The sequence below is a fragment of the Bison bison genome, unplaced genomic scaffold (assembly GCF_000754665.1).
Source record: "Bison bison bison isolate TAMUID 2011002044 unplaced genomic scaffold, Bison_UMD1.0 scf7180017864291, whole genome shotgun sequence".
Classification (NCBI taxonomy): Eukaryota; Metazoa; Chordata; class Mammalia; order Artiodactyla; family Bovidae; genus Bison; species Bison bison.
The window spans coordinates 1,550,883-1,568,339 of NW_011494863.1; the positions used below are offsets into that span (position 1 = coordinate 1,550,883).

Consider the following 17,457-nt stretch of genomic DNA (forward strand, 5'->3'; position numbering starts at 1 on the left):
TATGATTACCTACTTTACTTAGAGATAATATGTAATGGTATTATAAAATATAACATTTAACCAGTGTTATTTTTGAGCAGTGAACACTAGCATATTTTCCCCAAAGGTGATTATTTTTATTTTTACTTGTCTCCATTCTAAAAGAGTATCTTCCCAGATTCAGTATATTACCTAGAGTACTATTAATTGTAAGAATTGACAGTTTCTCTCCATGTGCCTATGTGTTTTAAAGGTATTGCTTGCTATGCATGCTAATGTTGAAGACAGAGGGAATAAAGGAGATATAACTCCCCTAATGGCAGCATCTAGTGGAGGTTATTTAGATATTGTGAAATTGTTGCTTCTTCATGATGCAGATGTCAACTCACAGTCTGCAACAGGTATGTCGAAAGTGATGTGTTCATTTGAGGAAAATAAATTGATGTGAATAACTATAACCTGAGAGAGAAAAAAATTTGATTCCTAGGGATAGTTGGTTGTAAATATACAGAAAAATCGTAGCCATTGTTTAGAATTTCTGAGTAAAATATAGATTAATTTGTTATCTTCAGAAGTCTTTGGAATACTCTTACATTCTGTTTGATCAGGATTGACAGTTTTTCTGCTGGAGACAATTTCTTTGCCACAATGATATATAATGTTTTAAAGAGGCAAATTAATGAACTGTATCTTTCACAATTCTTTGTCTCATTTAAATAGCAACTACCTTGTATATATTAACCTGAGAGTCAAAACCTTATAGAGTTTTTTATGTCAAGTGTACAGAATGCATTTACTAATAAGGTATTTTCCTGGCAACATGAAAGCTACTCTAGTAAGGTTCTTTATTACTCTTGGTCATATGTCTTGCTGCTACTGCTAAGTCGCTTCAGTCGTGTCCGACTCTGTGCGACCCCATAGACGGCAGCCCACCAGGCTCCACCGTCCCTAGGATTCTCCAGACAAGAACATTGGAGTGGGTTGCCATTTCCTTCTCCAATGCATGAAAGTGAAGTCCCTCAGTCGTGTCTGACTCTTCGCGACCCCATGGACTGCAGCCTACCAGGCTCCTCCGTCCATGGGATTTTCCAGGCAAGAGTACTGGAGTGGGATGCCATTGCCTTCTCCGCATATGTCTTGAGTTGCAGAAAATATACATTTAGTAATGAGATTCCTAAATCTCAAGCAAGCACATGGTTTAAAAAACAGTTTCAATAATGAAAACATATCAGTGTTCCATTAAGTGACATTTGAGTATATGTTAGCATACTTAAATAAATGTTAAATGCAACCTAATTTATTTTTAAATGACCATGACTTCTTAGAAGGGATTGTAGGTCACTTTGCTGACCATTTTGCCATAGTTGTAGTAAAATTAATATCCTTAATGTCTGAGACTGTTAAAACAGTTGAATTCTGAACAACTTTGGCTTTGAAATGATAATTTTCTTGTTGAGCCTTTAAAACAGTCTTCTTCAGTCTCATACTATTGGGTAGTTAAACCATTTCCCTACTCCCTTTAATAATAAAAGTCCTCAAAACAAATCAAGAAAGAAATAAGTGGCAGATCAAAGAATAATGACCTTTTAAATAAATTTTTATTTTGAAGGAGTTAAGCTGAGGGAGATTTATTTCTGTCTCCTTGAGTCTCATAAATGTAGGCTAAACATATATTTCAGAAAGAAAATGTATCTAGAACAATGAATTGTGTTATGAATAAATGTTTAAAGATAAAGGAGAAGTAAAAGAAAATTAAGAAATGAATACACATAGAAAATGTTAAGTGTTTCTAAGTTGTGTAGTGTTGTAAGAAAAAGCAATACTTTGATACATTAGAATATTTTATTTTAAAATATATTGAAGTAATTTTTCAAGATGACAATCTTATTTTACAAGCTAAGGAAATATGAAGAGAGGTAAATTGGCTCATTTATAATAAACCTTTTAATTAGTGATAAAATTCGGATGATGCTTCTAACCAATACAATGAAAAACTTGAGATAATAATTGTAGTGGTTTATGTAAGGTAATTGAAGCAATAGAACTAGAGCAGTAGTATAATAGGAATTGTATCAGTTTTATCATAATTTTTAATTTCTTTTTGTTAGGCAACACTGCATTAACTTATGCCTGTGCTGGAGGATTTGTTGATATTGTGAAAGTGCTACTTAATGAAGGCGCAAATATAGAAGATCATAATGAAAATGGACATACCCCCTTAATGGAAGCAGCCAGTGCAGGTCATGTGGAAGTTGCAAGAGTTCTTCTAGATCATGGGGCAGGCATCAACACTCATTCTAATGAATTCAAAGAAAGTGCTCTTACACTTGCATGCTACAAAGGTACTCTATAAATGTATATATGTTTATAGAGTTTTTTCATAATAACTTTGAATATTTAAATATTTGGATACTGAGTATGAGTTAATTTTTTATTGTTTATACTTTCCCTGTGCTATAAAATTATCTAGCTTCTGAGACATTATATAGAAAGTCCATTTTAGCCTGTATTTCCTATAGTATAGTTTCATAGTATATGTTTTCTTATTATTTTAATTCAAAATTTACTCAACTAGCTGTAAAGTCAACCGGAATTCTTAGCACAGACTTAGAGGGTTTCCATTCTTTAATAACTTTTGTTTTATATGATTTTTCCAATCTTTATTTCAAAAATAATACACACTCAAATAATAATAGTCACATGATATATAAATCCTAAAAAACAGAATAGTGTAAAGAAATTTTACAATGACATATAATGTTACCATCTAAATATTTAAAAAGCATATAAACAATACTTTAGTATAGTTACTTCCAGCATGTTTTTTAGGTATATTTATAAACAAATGTATACACACTTGAGTCTTACAACTTGGGTTTGAACTGCACAGGTTCACTACATATGGATTTTTTTCAATAAATATGTACTGTAGTACTAAACGGTTCAAAGCTGGTTGAATCCTCGGATATGGAACCATGGATACAGAGGGCCAACTGTGATGTGGATTTTTGACTGTACCCTAACCTTCCACATTGTCCACAGGTCAAAATGTATATATACATTTTAAAAACTAAATGGTCATACTCTAACACTTTTATAGTCTGCTTATCACGAACACTTCCCCATCTCAATAAGTATTTTTGTAGTACAACTTTTGATATTCTCATGGTATTTCACTATTTTAATTAGGAGTAGATTTGGCTGCTTTTGTTACAAAACCTAAATTAATAATGATTTGAACAAAAGAGAAACTCATTCTCATTTATATAAAACAATTCTGGGAATTCTCTGACAGTCCAGTGGTTAGGACTCCATGCTTTCACTGCCGAGTGCCAAGTTCAATCCCTGGTGGGAGAGCTAGGATCCTGCAAGTGGTGTGGATTAAAAAAAATTTTTTTAAGTTACAAAAATAGGCTATCTAGAACTGAAAAGGCAGTTCCATTTTTATTAAGATATCAGCATTCTGCTCCACCCATCCTAGTGTGTGGTTTCTGTTCTCAAGGTTACCTATTATCTGTGCTCAAAGATGGTAGCTAGGGCTCCAGCAGTCCATATTCTAGGAAGGATGCAAGGGGTAAGGGCAAAATGAGGAATGCCTTCCAACGTCAGCTATCTTTAAGGAGTCTTCCTGGAAGTTCTGCCTTGTAAGTCCCTCCTACATCCCATTGGCTACACATAGCAGCAAGGGAGACAGGAAAATGTAGTCTTTTAGTCAGGCATGTTGCCACTGAGATGAAATCAGGATGAAAATGAAAGAATGGATATTGGGTAGGGAATTAGCAATCTCTGCCAAATACATCAAATGGATGCACCATAACTGCCTATTGTTGGACACTTGAATTGTTCCCAGTTTTTCACTATTATTAAAAACACTGTGATAACATCCTTGTGCAGACATCTTTGCCTAATCTCTGATTATTTCCTTAGGATAAATTCCTGGAAGTGGAATTGCTGGGTCAAAGGGTATGGACATTTTTAAGGCTTTTGATACATATTGCCAAATTGCCTTCTAGAAAGGTTGAACCAATTTACACTCCCACCAGCAGTGTTTGAGAGTGCCCTTTACCCCACCCTACACCCTCACCAACACTGGGTATTATCATTCTTTTTAATATTTGCCATTTTGATAGTAAAAAATGGTGTCTCATTTTAATTTGCATTTGTTTAGTAGGAAGGTTTAATATATTTTTCATCAGTTTAATATTCATTTTCATTTCTTTTTTTTGAATTGCCATTTCATGTCCTTCATCCATTTTTCTACTGGAGTGTTTGTCTTTTTCTTATTGACTATTAAGGCTTTTATATACTAAATGTATCAAGAAGGTTGAAATTATTTTAAGTGGAGTTTTCTGTGCCTGCTCATTGCCACAGTGAGTTTATGGTTATTGTTTTAAAGCTTTATTTCTGAAAAATATGATCCAAACGTACTTTACTTGGCATTCTGTTTTATTTCAATGTTTTGATTTATAGTTTATATAGATTAAATCAAAGTATAAGTATTACCATTTTATTGCTTTACCTAGCTTGAATTAATGTGCTTTGGACTAATTTGATCTTTAAAACCTAGATAAGACCTTGATGAGAGCCTGCTTACTATTTTGGATTGGCTTTGTAGAATTGTTGATTTATTGAATGCAAAATAAGTTCTCTTATAAATTTTTGTATAGACATCTGAAAGAAAAATATTTCCCATTTTAATACTTATATATTAAATTGATAGTTCTTGAGAAATATAGTTTTAAAATTTGTTTTCTTCTTTTTTTAAGGCCATTTGGACATGGTTCGCTTTCTGCTTGATGCTGGTGCAGATCAAGAGCACAAAACAGATGAGATGCACACTGCCTTAATGGAGGCTTGCATGGTAATTTTAAATTGCACTTGAGATTATATGGGACGAAAGAGTCATATGTATTTAAGCCTTTGAGAATTATTACTATTTTTTGGAAAAATTGTTATGAGATGGTGAGGAATCTGAAAATTTTGTACGTTATTAGAGGCTGAAGGGGATGTATGCAGTGTTTAGCTTTTCATAGTAAATCTATTGATGTAGGAAATCATACGAAAGGTAGCCTTAGCTATGTTATTTCCAGCACACTCATGTACTTTTATTTTCTTTCCAGCTTTCTCATCATGGTAAAATACACATGTCATAAATATAATTAAGAGGATTACCACTACCATACTGTTTTCTACGGCAGTATATCTTCTAGAGAAATGTCTATTCAAATCGTTTGCCCATTTTTGAATTAGCTTGTTTTCTGTTGATGAATATTAGAAGTTCTTTATATTGTCTGGATCTTAATTCCTTATCAGATATATGATAAATATTTTCTCTCATTTCATGGACTGCCCTTTTACTCTGTTCATAGTCTCCTCTGTGCACAAAAGTTGTGCTTTTGTTGGTTTGTTTTTCAGAAGTCCATCTCATCTATTTTTGTTGTTGTTTCTTGTGCCTTTGATACCATATCCAAGAAGTCATTGCCAAATCCAGTTTCATGAAGCATTAGTCCTGTGTTTTCTTATAGTTTTAGCTCTTTTTTTTAGGTTTTTAATCCATTTTGAGTAAATTTATATATGATATTAGGTTAAGTGTTAAATTTCACACTTAGGCATGTGACTATCTGGTTTTCCCAGCATCAAAATTAGAAAGACTGACTTTTCCCATTTGAATCATCTTGACACTCTTATCAAAAATTATTTGACTGTACATGCAAGGTTTATTTCTAATCTCTCTGTTCTCTTTCATTGGCCTGTATGTTTGTCTTTAAGTCAGAACCACAAAGTTGTAATTATTGTAGCTTTGTTTAAGTTTTGACATCAGGAAGTATGAGTCCTCCAGCTTTGTTTTTCTTTTTCAAGTTGGTTTTGGCTATTCAGGGTTCCTTTAGATTGCATATGAACGTAATGATGAGCCTTTAATTTTTGGTTTCACTGATTTTTCTCTGTTTTTCTATTCTTTTTAAATTTTATTTATTTATTTTTGGCTGTGCTGAGTATTCATTGCTGCACACAGGCAGTGTAGTAGTTGTTTTGAAGTTCTTTTCTTCTATCTTGTATATCTGATTCAATTCTGGGTCAATTTTTATTATTTTATGTCTTGAGGTCAGTCACCTTTTCTTGCTTCTTGATTTGTCTAACTGTTTTTTATTGTAAGTCATATGCTGTAGATGATCCCTTTTCAAGGCTCTGGATTATCCTGTCCTTCTTTTAAGACTGTTAAATTCTGTTCTATCAGGTACTTAAATTACCAGTGAATCACCCTGATCCTATTGAGGCTTAATTTCAGCATCGCTTTTACTCCTAGGTCTTTAACTCTTTGGTCCTAAAGATGTTCATTCTTTGTTTAGGCTTTATTTCCTTGGGCCATGGTTTAGAAGATGCCTAAAGAGAAAAAGTTAGAGTGAATGTAGCACTTATCTCATATGCTTCCTTCTTTCAGTGATTATAACTCTAACCCTATCTTGGTTGCTGTCCAGTGCCTCTAGTAGTTTTATCCCAATTTTTATAGTTTGTGATAGGAGGGTAAGGCCAATCCCAGCTACTGCTCAATGGCTAAGACTGAATTCTTAGAATTAAAAAAAAAATTAATATTGATATTAGGCCTTTAAGAGTGGATTATTATTATTTTATTTATTTATTTTTGGTTGCTCTGGGTCTTCAGTGCTGCACGGGCTTTTTCTCTAGTTGAGGTGAGCAGGAGCTACTCTGTAGTTGCAGTGCGTGGGCTTCTCATTGTCGTGGCTTCTCTTGTTGCAGAACATGGGCTCTAGGGCACTCTGGCTTCAGTACTTGTGGCCCCTCAGCTCTAGAGCACAAGCTCAGTAGTTGTGGCACACGGGCTTAGTTGCTCTGTGGCATGTGGGATCTTCCCAGACTATAGATCGAACCCATGTCTCCTGCACTGGCAGGTGGATTCTTTACCACTGATCCATCAAGGAAGCCAAAGAGTTGATTGTTCTTAGTACGTTGTTAGATGCCCAGGGGCCTGGGGGAGGTGGGAGGAGGAATGGGGACTTAGTGGTTAATGGGAACAGAGTTTCATTTTAGGAAATTGAAAAATTTGGGAGATGGATGATGATGAGAGTTGCATAACAATGTGAATGCATTTAGTGCTGCTGAACTGTACAGTTAAATATGGTCAAATTATTTTTGTTTAAAGAGTGGATTATTCTTTTTTAATTTTCGTATTCTTTTTTCCTTTGTTAGAAATAATACTGCACATTAATATTTAAAAAGTTCTTAGCACAATTTCGCTGTTAAGGTCTGTACTCTAGATATGTTAGCACAATATACAAAGAATCTTCAAAAATTAAATTCATACAAAACAGTTTCTTGGGAACCTAAAGAAGCTGGGTGCAATAGTAGTTCCCTGATTTGTGGACACTTATAAACCCTTATTTTCTTTTAAATTAGGTGTATATTTCAGATACCAAATAACTCAATATAGGAATTTGGTAAAAATGTGTTTTATTTTAATGTGAAGTATTTGTTCATATTAAAGCTAAAGTGATTATAACTAACTTATTTATTTAAGTATAATAAAACTCTAGATAGATACTGAAACCTAATATTTAAGGTTTCTTTCATTAGTTCTTCAGTAAAAGAGTTTCCCAACCTTATAAAACCTTATTTTTCTACTCTGTTTACTTTTCATTAGCAATCTTTGGGTCATTTTTTAAAATAAAGAACAACATACCAGCTCTATCTTTATTTTCCACAGGAGTTAAGACCCATAAAATTTTGAAGCAAAGAATTTGAAATTAAAGAAATGTATTTATGATGATAAAGGGGTAGAATGGGTACCTCCATGAGAATATTTTGTTAATTGCCTATCTATGCAGATAGGCTCATGGTAAAATTATTTACAAGTGAGTAATTTTTGCATCTTTGTAAAATTCTTTGCCTTATTACAACAAACTAGTGATAAGAAAAAATATAAGATAGTATCAGTCCACAGGGATTTACGTTGGTGATATAATCCCAAATGATAATGACTTCACAGAATTTGTTGTTATTTTTTCTCAGTCTTTGTTTCTTAAATAGATCTAACACAATTTCTACACTTAAACATGACACTTAAGTTTGAGGCAATAGCTATATTTGACCCTGGCTGTAGTATAAATAGTAATTATTTTATTTTGAGTTACTGATGACTATGGATTTAATACTTTTTTGAACTTCAGAGAATGTAGAAATTAAAAATTATTTGAAATTGTAACTGTATGTACCAAGTTTGATTCTTATGGAAAATTTTGGGCTTACTCTAAAGTAAGGTAAAATAATTTTAATGGACTTTTGATAAGACAGATTTCAAAACTTCTCAGATGTGTATGATAATATATATGCATCTAAGCTGCCTCTCCTTTTCTTCCCTCCTGTCTTTCCACAATCTGTTGCTTTTCTTCTCCCTCTTAAAAAATATCAAAACAAAAATTCTTTTCTTCTTGTTTTACTTCTGAAAATCTGCAGGATGGACATGTAGAGGTAGCACGTTTGCTTTTGGATAGTGGTGCTCAAGTGAATATGCCTGCGGATTCATTCGAGTCGCCGTTAACTCTGGCTGCCTGTGGAGGACATGTTGAATTGGCAGCTCTGCTTATTGAAAGGGGAGCAAATCTTGAAGAAGTTAATGATGAAGGATATACTCCTTTGATGGAAGCTGCTCGGGAGGGACATGAAGAGATGGTGGCACTACTCTTAGCGCAAGGTAAAATAGTTCTACTTCTTTAATTAAAAAAATCAATTTCCTTTGAATTTTTGTGTCAGTATCACTGAAGTTTATTACAACTAAGATATTGTTTGCATTGATGATAAAATAAGTTTTCAACACCCTGGGTGGAACACCAGAAACAGAAAAAATAAGAGATAATTATCAGAAATCAGAACACTTAATTGTAAGTCTTTTGTAACTATAGTTTTATCTATTCTTATGCTTTTCCCAGGAGCAAATATAAATGCTCAGACAGAAGAAACCCAAGAAACTGCTCTGACGTTGGCTTGCTGTGGAGGTTTTTCTGAAGTTGCAGACTTCCTGATTAAGGCAGGGGCTGACATAGAACTTGGCTGTTCCACACCTCTGATGGAGGCTTCTCAGGAGGGACACCTGGAGTTGGTTAAATACTTACTGGCTGCTGGTATGTGGCTTTAATAACGCCTTTTGGAGAAAGAATTTTACATTGCTTTTCATAACTTTAACAATTAACTCTATTTTTTTCATTTCTACAAAGGTTGAAAAACAGCTCCACAATTTAGCTCTCGTCTTAGGCTTTTAAATCTCCAAAAATGTCTTAAAAAAAAAAAAAAGTTTTATAAAGTAGTTAATGTTTGCTTAGTGATGGTAAGACTTCCCGTTGATCTTCTCTTTCCATTGAATGATTTGTAGTTTCTGAAGGGGAGAAATTAGCTCCTTCTACAGTCTTTCAGTAAAAGAATATAGGGATGACATAGAGGTTATAATTTGATAACCTCTATAACATTTGACAATGTCATTTCTTGACATTTCTTACTTCTCAGAAAAAAAAAGAATGAATGAAAAAGTGGAAATTGTTTTTTGGCAGAAATATTTGGTCTTTATATAAAATAATTTGTGCTTTATATATTGTGAAGCAGTAGTAAGAAATCAGTGTTTTTACATATAGTTTTATATAGAGCAAGTTAAGAATATATCAAAAAATTGATATATATATATTGATCCAGGCAGATGTAAGCCTTTATATTTCCTTTGAAAGTAATTTTTTTAAATCCATGTCTAGTAAATTGTTTAAAACTTGATGTATAAGGAAATTAATGTATAAAGGGAAATGAAATATTAGCAAAACTTTATTGATCCTTTTTGGGCTTTCACTGTTAATTTGATTATAACCAGCATCAATTTTTCCTTTGAATTATTATTAAAATAATTTATTAATCCAGATCATTAATGGTTTGAATGATTGTTTAGATTTTGAACCATTGCACAAACCAACCATACAAGCTGACCTCTTCCTTGGCTCTAAAATTATTTGCTATAGATAGTATATGTATGTATATTATTCAGTTACTGTTCTCTCATTATTTTCTGTAATTGTCTGTGTCCTATTTAAGAGTCTTTCTTCACCAGTCTTCATTCTTCCCACATCCCTCTAAGTAGTCATGGTATTGTTAAGGGACTTTTAAAAAAGGAATAAATAATGTTAACTAAGAAATCACTGGATATCAGACATTCTGCTCAGCTCATGTGTTCTCTCTATTAATTACCATTGGCCACTGGTCTATTAAGAAATATTACACACATCTTATAGATACAAAAACTAATGTACAATCATGTTACATAGCTTCTCTAAGCAAATCAAGCTAATAAGTGACAGGGCCAATATTCGAACTTAGAGCTCCTGACATTGTCTTTTCTATCATGTCACCATTAATTCTCACATTTAGCAACTTTTGCTAATTTGAAGTGGGTAGTTTATGAAACTGTCTCGTGGCTTGAGAATCACTTTTTATGTAATCATAAAAAGTATTCATAAAATTTTTCAGAAGAAACTAAAACTACTGCCAATATGATTTCTGAAAACTGATATTTTTTGTATTTTTTGTTTTAGCAGCTCTTTTATTTCTTAGAGTATATCTTACTGGGGATATATAGACAGACTATTATAGTTTTTAGTTGTTTGGTATAGTTTCTTTATGGCTAAAAGCATTTTTTCAAAGCATTTTTAAAGGAAAATTAGGATTCTTAAAATATATTCTGATGTTTTCATATTTAGAGTTTATGAGTTTCACCAAATTATAAAATCAAATTATCTAATATAATTTTAAAATTCACAGAATAAATGTGTAATTTTTTTTGCTTGCCAGGTGCTAATGTTCATGCTACAACAGCAACAGGAGACACAGCTTTAACCTACGCTTGTGAAAATGGACACACGGATGTTGCAGATGTTTTACTTCAAGCAGGGGCCGATTTAGTAAGAGATTTTTAATTTCACATATTTTTGTATGAATGTTAATTCCTTTATTTTTAACATTTAGAAAACACTAGTAAAGCAGATCAATAGTTTGCATGCTTTATATAAAATAACTTGAAAATCTGGCTACTTGTTCTTAGTTGTTGCATTTATTAAATGTATTTGAAAATAATTTTTAAAAGGGCATACTGTTTTTTTCTAGGTAAAACCATTTATTTCTTTCTTTCTCTCACCCCAGTCCCATTTAACATTCCTGAACCTTTTTAACTGCCCTGTATGAGTTATAATGCAATGATTTGTTTATAGAATTAGAATAACCGTTCAAATCACTGAGTGATTTTCTTATGTTTTTCTAATCAGTTAGACATTTAAAATAAAACTACTGTCATCTTCCTAACAACATTATAGAGCATTTCATTCTTTTTCTATTATTTTAATATCTTCTATTTTGGCTTTTTAAAGTTTCAAATTAGATGGCAGGTTCATAAGTATAATAATCCTTACAACAATGGGAAATTGTAAAATAATATCCACTAGAAGGTTTATGCTTCTTGCTGAAATGTTTGCCTTTTGTGAGAGTATTTTAAACTGCTTTCTGAGGTTTCTTCCACAATTCCTTTATGTATTTCTTAAAAATCTATGTGAGGCACACATAGTTAATAAATGTTGTAGACAATCAACTTTACTAATTTCCCTTATATAGAGAAAACTTTCTAAGTATTGTCTTTTAATCCATTTCTTGTAACAGCAGTTCCTCCCAAAATCCCTCAGAACATTGTGGAAAATAGTTATTAACTAAAATAAGAATATAGTGTAATTATGCTATTTGTTTATCATGATTTCTACTACTACTAACTATGGTAATGATAACACTAGCATTCATTCTCATTAATGAGGTTCTGCCAGTTAGAATTTCTAAGAGGTGTAATTTTTGTGTTTGAAAATTATGACAGGTATGTTAAATAGATCTTAATCTTCTGCCTTCCTTAAGAGTTGCTTTGGGTCATCTATAAAAATTAAGAATTGAAGTATTTGATCACTTGAAATAAATAGGATAGAGCATAAAAGCTTAGATACTAGAAGCAAATTTAATATTCTTATCCTCTGAATTCTTATAAAATTCATTGTTCTTCCATTTTTCCATAGCAAAGTCACTTCCTTAATTTATTTGCTAGGAGTTCTTCTAAAAATATTAAATAGGAAAAAGAAAAATTACCTGTTAAATGCAGTATAAAGTATAGCAAAACTTACTGATTTTGACAGTTAAAAATCTGTTATGAAATATTTTTAAATGTCTTATAGTCCTCTGTAATTAGGTCAGTTGCTTGTGATTAAAGTTCCTTAGAAGAATTTCATTAAACAAGCAGATAGATTTTCATTTGTCATATGTTTACATTCAAAATATAAGATTAAAAAATGGCTTAGATAAATATTTATCTTAAGTACAGAGCTAATGCTGTTATTCTAACATAATTGTTTTCTACTTTGTAAACCATCTTTGTATTCATATTTATATGTAATTATAATTAAATTATAATTTCCAGCTGTGTGTTCTATCATAATCTTTTCCTTATTCCTACATATTCTCTATGTTTGTAACTTGTCCATAATATTCCATCAAGTTGATGAGCCATCATCATTCACTTATTATTGAACTTTTACTTTTTATATTTCACTGTTGTAAATTATTAGATCTAATAATTTCATGTGCATAACTTTTTCCTTTTTTCTACTTTTGAATTATTTCATATATAATTTTCCATTGAAAAAAAATTATTCCTGTTTCATGCTTTTGCTGTCTGGGGAAAGATATTTCAATTTTAATGTTATTTTCCTGATTGTAAAAAGCAATTCTTGTTCTTTATAGAAAATGTGGAAAGTTTGGAAAAGTATAGTAAGTTTGATATTTAAAACCTATAAATAATTTCAGGATTTAGTATAAGCCAGAGGTGGGCAACGAACGACCTACTGAAAAACAAGAAGTGCAGGCAGATCAGTCCTTGAATCCTGAGGAAAAAATGACTGATAATTCTTGCTAACTGGACCTAAAAAGGCAGCATCTTTCTTGTCCTTCGTTCTTTTCTGTCATCTCCTAGTGTCTGTTTAGGACTGTGGATTGGAATTGGAAAAACTCTATACTCCTATTGCATGGACTTGAGTTGTTTAACATTTCTGGATCCCACAGATGTGTTCTCGATGTCTAGGTTTGGTAGTTCTTTAAGGTAAATAGTTTTTTTTGAGAATCTTCATTTTGTGGGTAACTATTTTTACCTTCAGTTTTAAATAAGAACTCACAAGTCAGTGTTTGAAACTCAATCTGGACTAACCTCATGTTTTCTTAGATTTTTAGAGCTTAACTTTTGCCACAATTCAAGGCTTTGTTATTATATGTTTTTTAAAGGAGCTTAAAAGCTGTTGTCTCTCATTCTTTAAAATATTCTATACTAGAATCAGGATGTTAATTATAGTTTTATAAAAATGTAATGCAACCATTTGAATTCCTTTTATTGTTTTCTGAGATGAAACTGGGAGTTTTTAAGGCTTTTCACCCTACTTGTTTAGGAGGTATACTTTAGAACTTAGTTTTAAAGGAAATCTAGACAGTTTTTTATTTAATGCTTTTAAAATCTTCAGCCAGAACTGATGGTATACTTGAGCTTTTCAGGTAGATCCTCAAAATATGTGCATATTCTCATTTGAATCTTAGTTATTTGAGGTTTGATTTTTTTCTTGTTTTAAAAATATTTAAAATGAAAAAGTATTTATAGATATTTTTAATAAAAAAACCACTGAATATCCATCATATTTAGAAGATTATGAATTGATATGTAACTTGTCTAACTTCGTAATAATTACATAAATGTCAATAGTCCATTATTAAAAACCTTTGAATGAGATTAGTAGTCTTAAATAAGCCATTAAAAATGTTCCTTTTAGAAATCAAAAATTAAATGAAATAAAAACTGTCTGTTAATTGCAGAGTTTTTTGAAAATTCTCCCTATTAACATGCAGAATCATTTTAACTACTCAATAAGTAGAGAGCCTTGAACAAATCACCTAATCCATATCTTCCTGCTATTTGTACCTCTTGTTACCACTGTAATGGGAATCATTGTATACTGAAAGATAGTATTCCTTTATGTGCTACTTTCTCAGCACAGCATCTTTTATTGGGCCCAAATTTGTTTTTAGTATTTGATATAATGACAGGTATAATATGATGTAAATCCATTGTAAGAAAGTTTTTATTAAAAAACATTAGCATTCTGTAATATATTTAAAATCTAAAAGGAATTTTTTAAAAAAGAGAAGACACCTGCCTTTGAAAACTAATCTTGTTTCTCTGAAAAGAAATATACTATCAGTGTCCTTACAAATTTGTTACTCAATTACTTGGCAAAAAATAACTAATAAATACCATTTCAAAACTGAAGTTGAGGGACTTCCCTGGTGGTCCTGTGCTTAAGATCACGCTTCCACTGCAGGGGGCATACATGGACAGGTTTCATTCCTGATTGGGGAACTAAGATCCCACAGCTGTGCTGCCAAAAAGTAAAAAGTAAAACTAAAATCAACATCTACAGTATTAGAAAAACAAAAACTGAAGTTGATTCAGTTCCATAGTCTTTGAGTCACTGTCCTGGTGTCCTGTATAGTTGTTACTCTAGGCCTTTCTCCCTATTTACTGGTTTTTAGACCAGAAGACAGAGTTTTGATGTTTCATTCTTGTTCGTATCTTGATAGCTTACTTCAGCTAAAGCACTTGCATGGCTTGATTTCTTTTACCACAGTCCTTTAGCTCCCTGTTCACTATTACTTTTATGTTCAAGTGGAGAATTTGCATGAACTATTCAACAGTATAATTTGGATTGTAAAACACTATTCTGCTTCTTTCTCATTTTTTGGCTTGCTTACTTTTAAAAGATTAAAAGATTACTTTTAATCTTGACTGACTTTGTTATCTTTGTTTTCCTGGCTTCCATGTCCAACCATTTTATTGTTAGAGAGTTGTTCCATGTCTATGAGAGATGACTGCATCAGGTCAGAGTTTACAAAGGCCCTAATAATAGTATGTTTAGGTGGCAACACTGTGTTGGTTAACATGTCAGTATTGTTTTTTCTGTTTTTAAGTGAGAGAGAGAGAGATATATATATTTAATATATATATTTATCTATATATTTTTTTAAAAATATATATATTTATCTCTATATATAGGAGTTTTTATTGTGTTTTATTTAAAAAAATTTTATTCCAGGTTTATTAAGATACATTTGACATACAACATTGTATAAATTTAATTTGGGATTATCATAATAAATTACTGAACATATATCATCTCATATACTGTGTGTTCTAAGTCACTTCAGTTGTGTCCAACCCTATGGACTATAGCACACCAGGTTTCTCTGTCCATGGGATTCTAAGGCTAGAATACTAGAGTGGGTTGCCATGCCCTCCTCCATCTCATGTAGACACAAAGTTAAAGAAATAGAAAAAAAAATTTATTTCTTGTCACATGATCTATTAGGATTTGCTCTCTTAACAGCTTTCATATATAACATACAGTGTGAATTATATTTACCATATTATATAATACATTCCCAGTACTTCCTTATAAGTCGAAGTCTGTGAAGAGTTACATTGATTTTGTGTGTTTGTGTTTTTCAAACCATTTGTGAAGATGGTGGAATCTTTCTATTTTCATCATGGCATGTTAATTTCAACACTAAAGCTTTGATACATTTGTTAACATAAAAGAAATACTTGTCATCTACAGAATTTTCCTTCACAAAGTTAAGGTTGGAAAGGGAGAATAATATATAAATTAGTATTCCTTCCTTGTCTCCAGCTCCTTGGCCTTTCATTTTAGAAGAGGAACTCAAGTAGTATTTCCCATAATAAACAACTGACATAGATGTTAGAGAAAGTAAATAACATTCTAGTTGTATTCATATAAAGATTTTTTATGATCTATTTTAGCATGTTATAGGCCTTCATTGCTGTTTGAAAATAAATCAACTAAAAGGTAGAAGTACCTGCAGAAAGCACCCTGTAATCCTGTATCTAAATGGAGGGCTACACTTAGGTTATTTAGAAAAAAGTCTTCATTAGAGATGCTCTGAACATTAGACAAGACCTAAATTTTCATTATAGCCATAAAACCACTGATCTTAAGTAAATAGTTGCCTCAATAATTTCATCTGTAAAATGAAATCTAGTATTATTTTCTGGACTATTTTACCCAAGTCATGTAAATATTGTTTCTTTGGTTCTGCTGAATGTGCTAGCAAATCACTGAGACTCCCTAGGCTTTTTTTTTTTTTTTCTTTCTTCCTCTTCTCCCCCCTTTCCTTTTTTTAATGAGGGGTTTGGACCAGAAGATCTTTAATGATGTGTGTTAAGGAATCTAATTTTATGTTTTTTTAAAGAACAAGTTAAGCAGCTACTTGTTTGGAGGTATTGAATGGACTAGATGAGTGCTTAGCCCAAGAATGTGTAAAGTGCTATGGGATTCTTGAAGAAAATGAAATTTTAGTTGCGACTCATCATTAAGAGCAGTGATATGTTACACAAATGATTCTATCTCTTGAAATCTTTGTGTATATTAAATGTATTAAATTATTTAATTTTGGATGGTGTTTATAGTTAATAATTAGCAGATTTAGCTTACTATAAAATATTTTAATAGATAAAAGTTGCCAATCCCTAGAAAATACAGTAACTTGGCAAGGCCACCCCAGTAAGGATTATTTGGCAATACAATGCTAAATCATTATGTCTTCCACCCTGTCTTTTTACTATCAATATTTTTTCCTATTTAAATACTGTCAAAGAAGTAGGAAGAGTTTCCTTGACATGAATTTTTAAGTAAATTGTTTCCTTAAGAATAAAATCTCTCCAGTTATCTTTGGAATTATTCAATTAAGAATTTATTCTTCTTTTCCTTCAGTTAAATTTTATTTCAGGTAGCAGAATAAACTTTTGTTACATCCTCTTCTCATCTTATGTGGCTTCAAACTTTTCAAAATTTCTTTAAGATACATATTCAGTGGCTGGGAATTTAGAAATACTGTTTTGCTTCAAGATGTTCACCATCTTGAAAGTAAGGGTGGAAGACAAGTTTTTCCAGGGATAAGATAGGACATGGTTTCTTTCTTTATGTTCATAATCTGCTATAGATGCAGTATCAAAGAAAATAAGTAGAACCAACCTAAAGAAGTGTAGTAGGTACACAATGTTGCTAATTCTGCATCTTTGCCGTATTGAGTAATAGTTGGTCTTACGCAAATCAGTTGTAGTTTTTCTTATTTTTTAAATAGGTAATGCCGTTACATGGTTCAAAACTTGTTATGTTTTAAAGTGTCTCATGGGCACCCAGTTTTCCTCTCTATTAGCAATCAGTGTTGTTCTTTCCTTCTATTCTTCTGGAGATATTTTATATAGATATGATGAAAAGTCACATATTGAAAGAAATACATACTGTAATTAATGCTTAGTGCTTTGTATAATTCCTTACTTAAATAGAAAAT

The 17,457-nt window shown here is 31.7% G+C and overlaps 1 protein-coding gene across 5 annotated transcripts in view; it reads left to right on the top strand.

The window, feature by feature from the left end:
- The window catches only part of LOC104996210 (ankyrin repeat and KH domain-containing protein 1), a 105,023-nt gene that overhangs the window by 35,238 nt on the left and 52,328 nt on the right, over positions 1-17,457 (top strand). For 4 of the 5 annotated variants that reach the window (XM_010850356.1, XM_010850357.1, XM_010850360.1 and 1 more), the window contains exons 5-10: positions 233-380; positions 2,088-2,321; positions 4,746-4,840; positions 8,449-8,686; positions 8,922-9,113; positions 10,816-10,925. In XM_010850356.1, coding sequence (XP_010848658.1) covers positions 233-380; positions 2,088-2,321; positions 4,746-4,840; positions 8,449-8,686; positions 8,922-9,113; positions 10,816-10,925 — 1,017 coding nt within the window. The remainder of the gene's footprint in view (positions 1-232; positions 381-2,087; positions 2,322-4,745; positions 4,841-8,448; positions 8,687-8,921; positions 9,114-10,815; positions 10,926-17,457) is intronic. The other variant, XM_010850361.1, reaches the window with a different exon arrangement.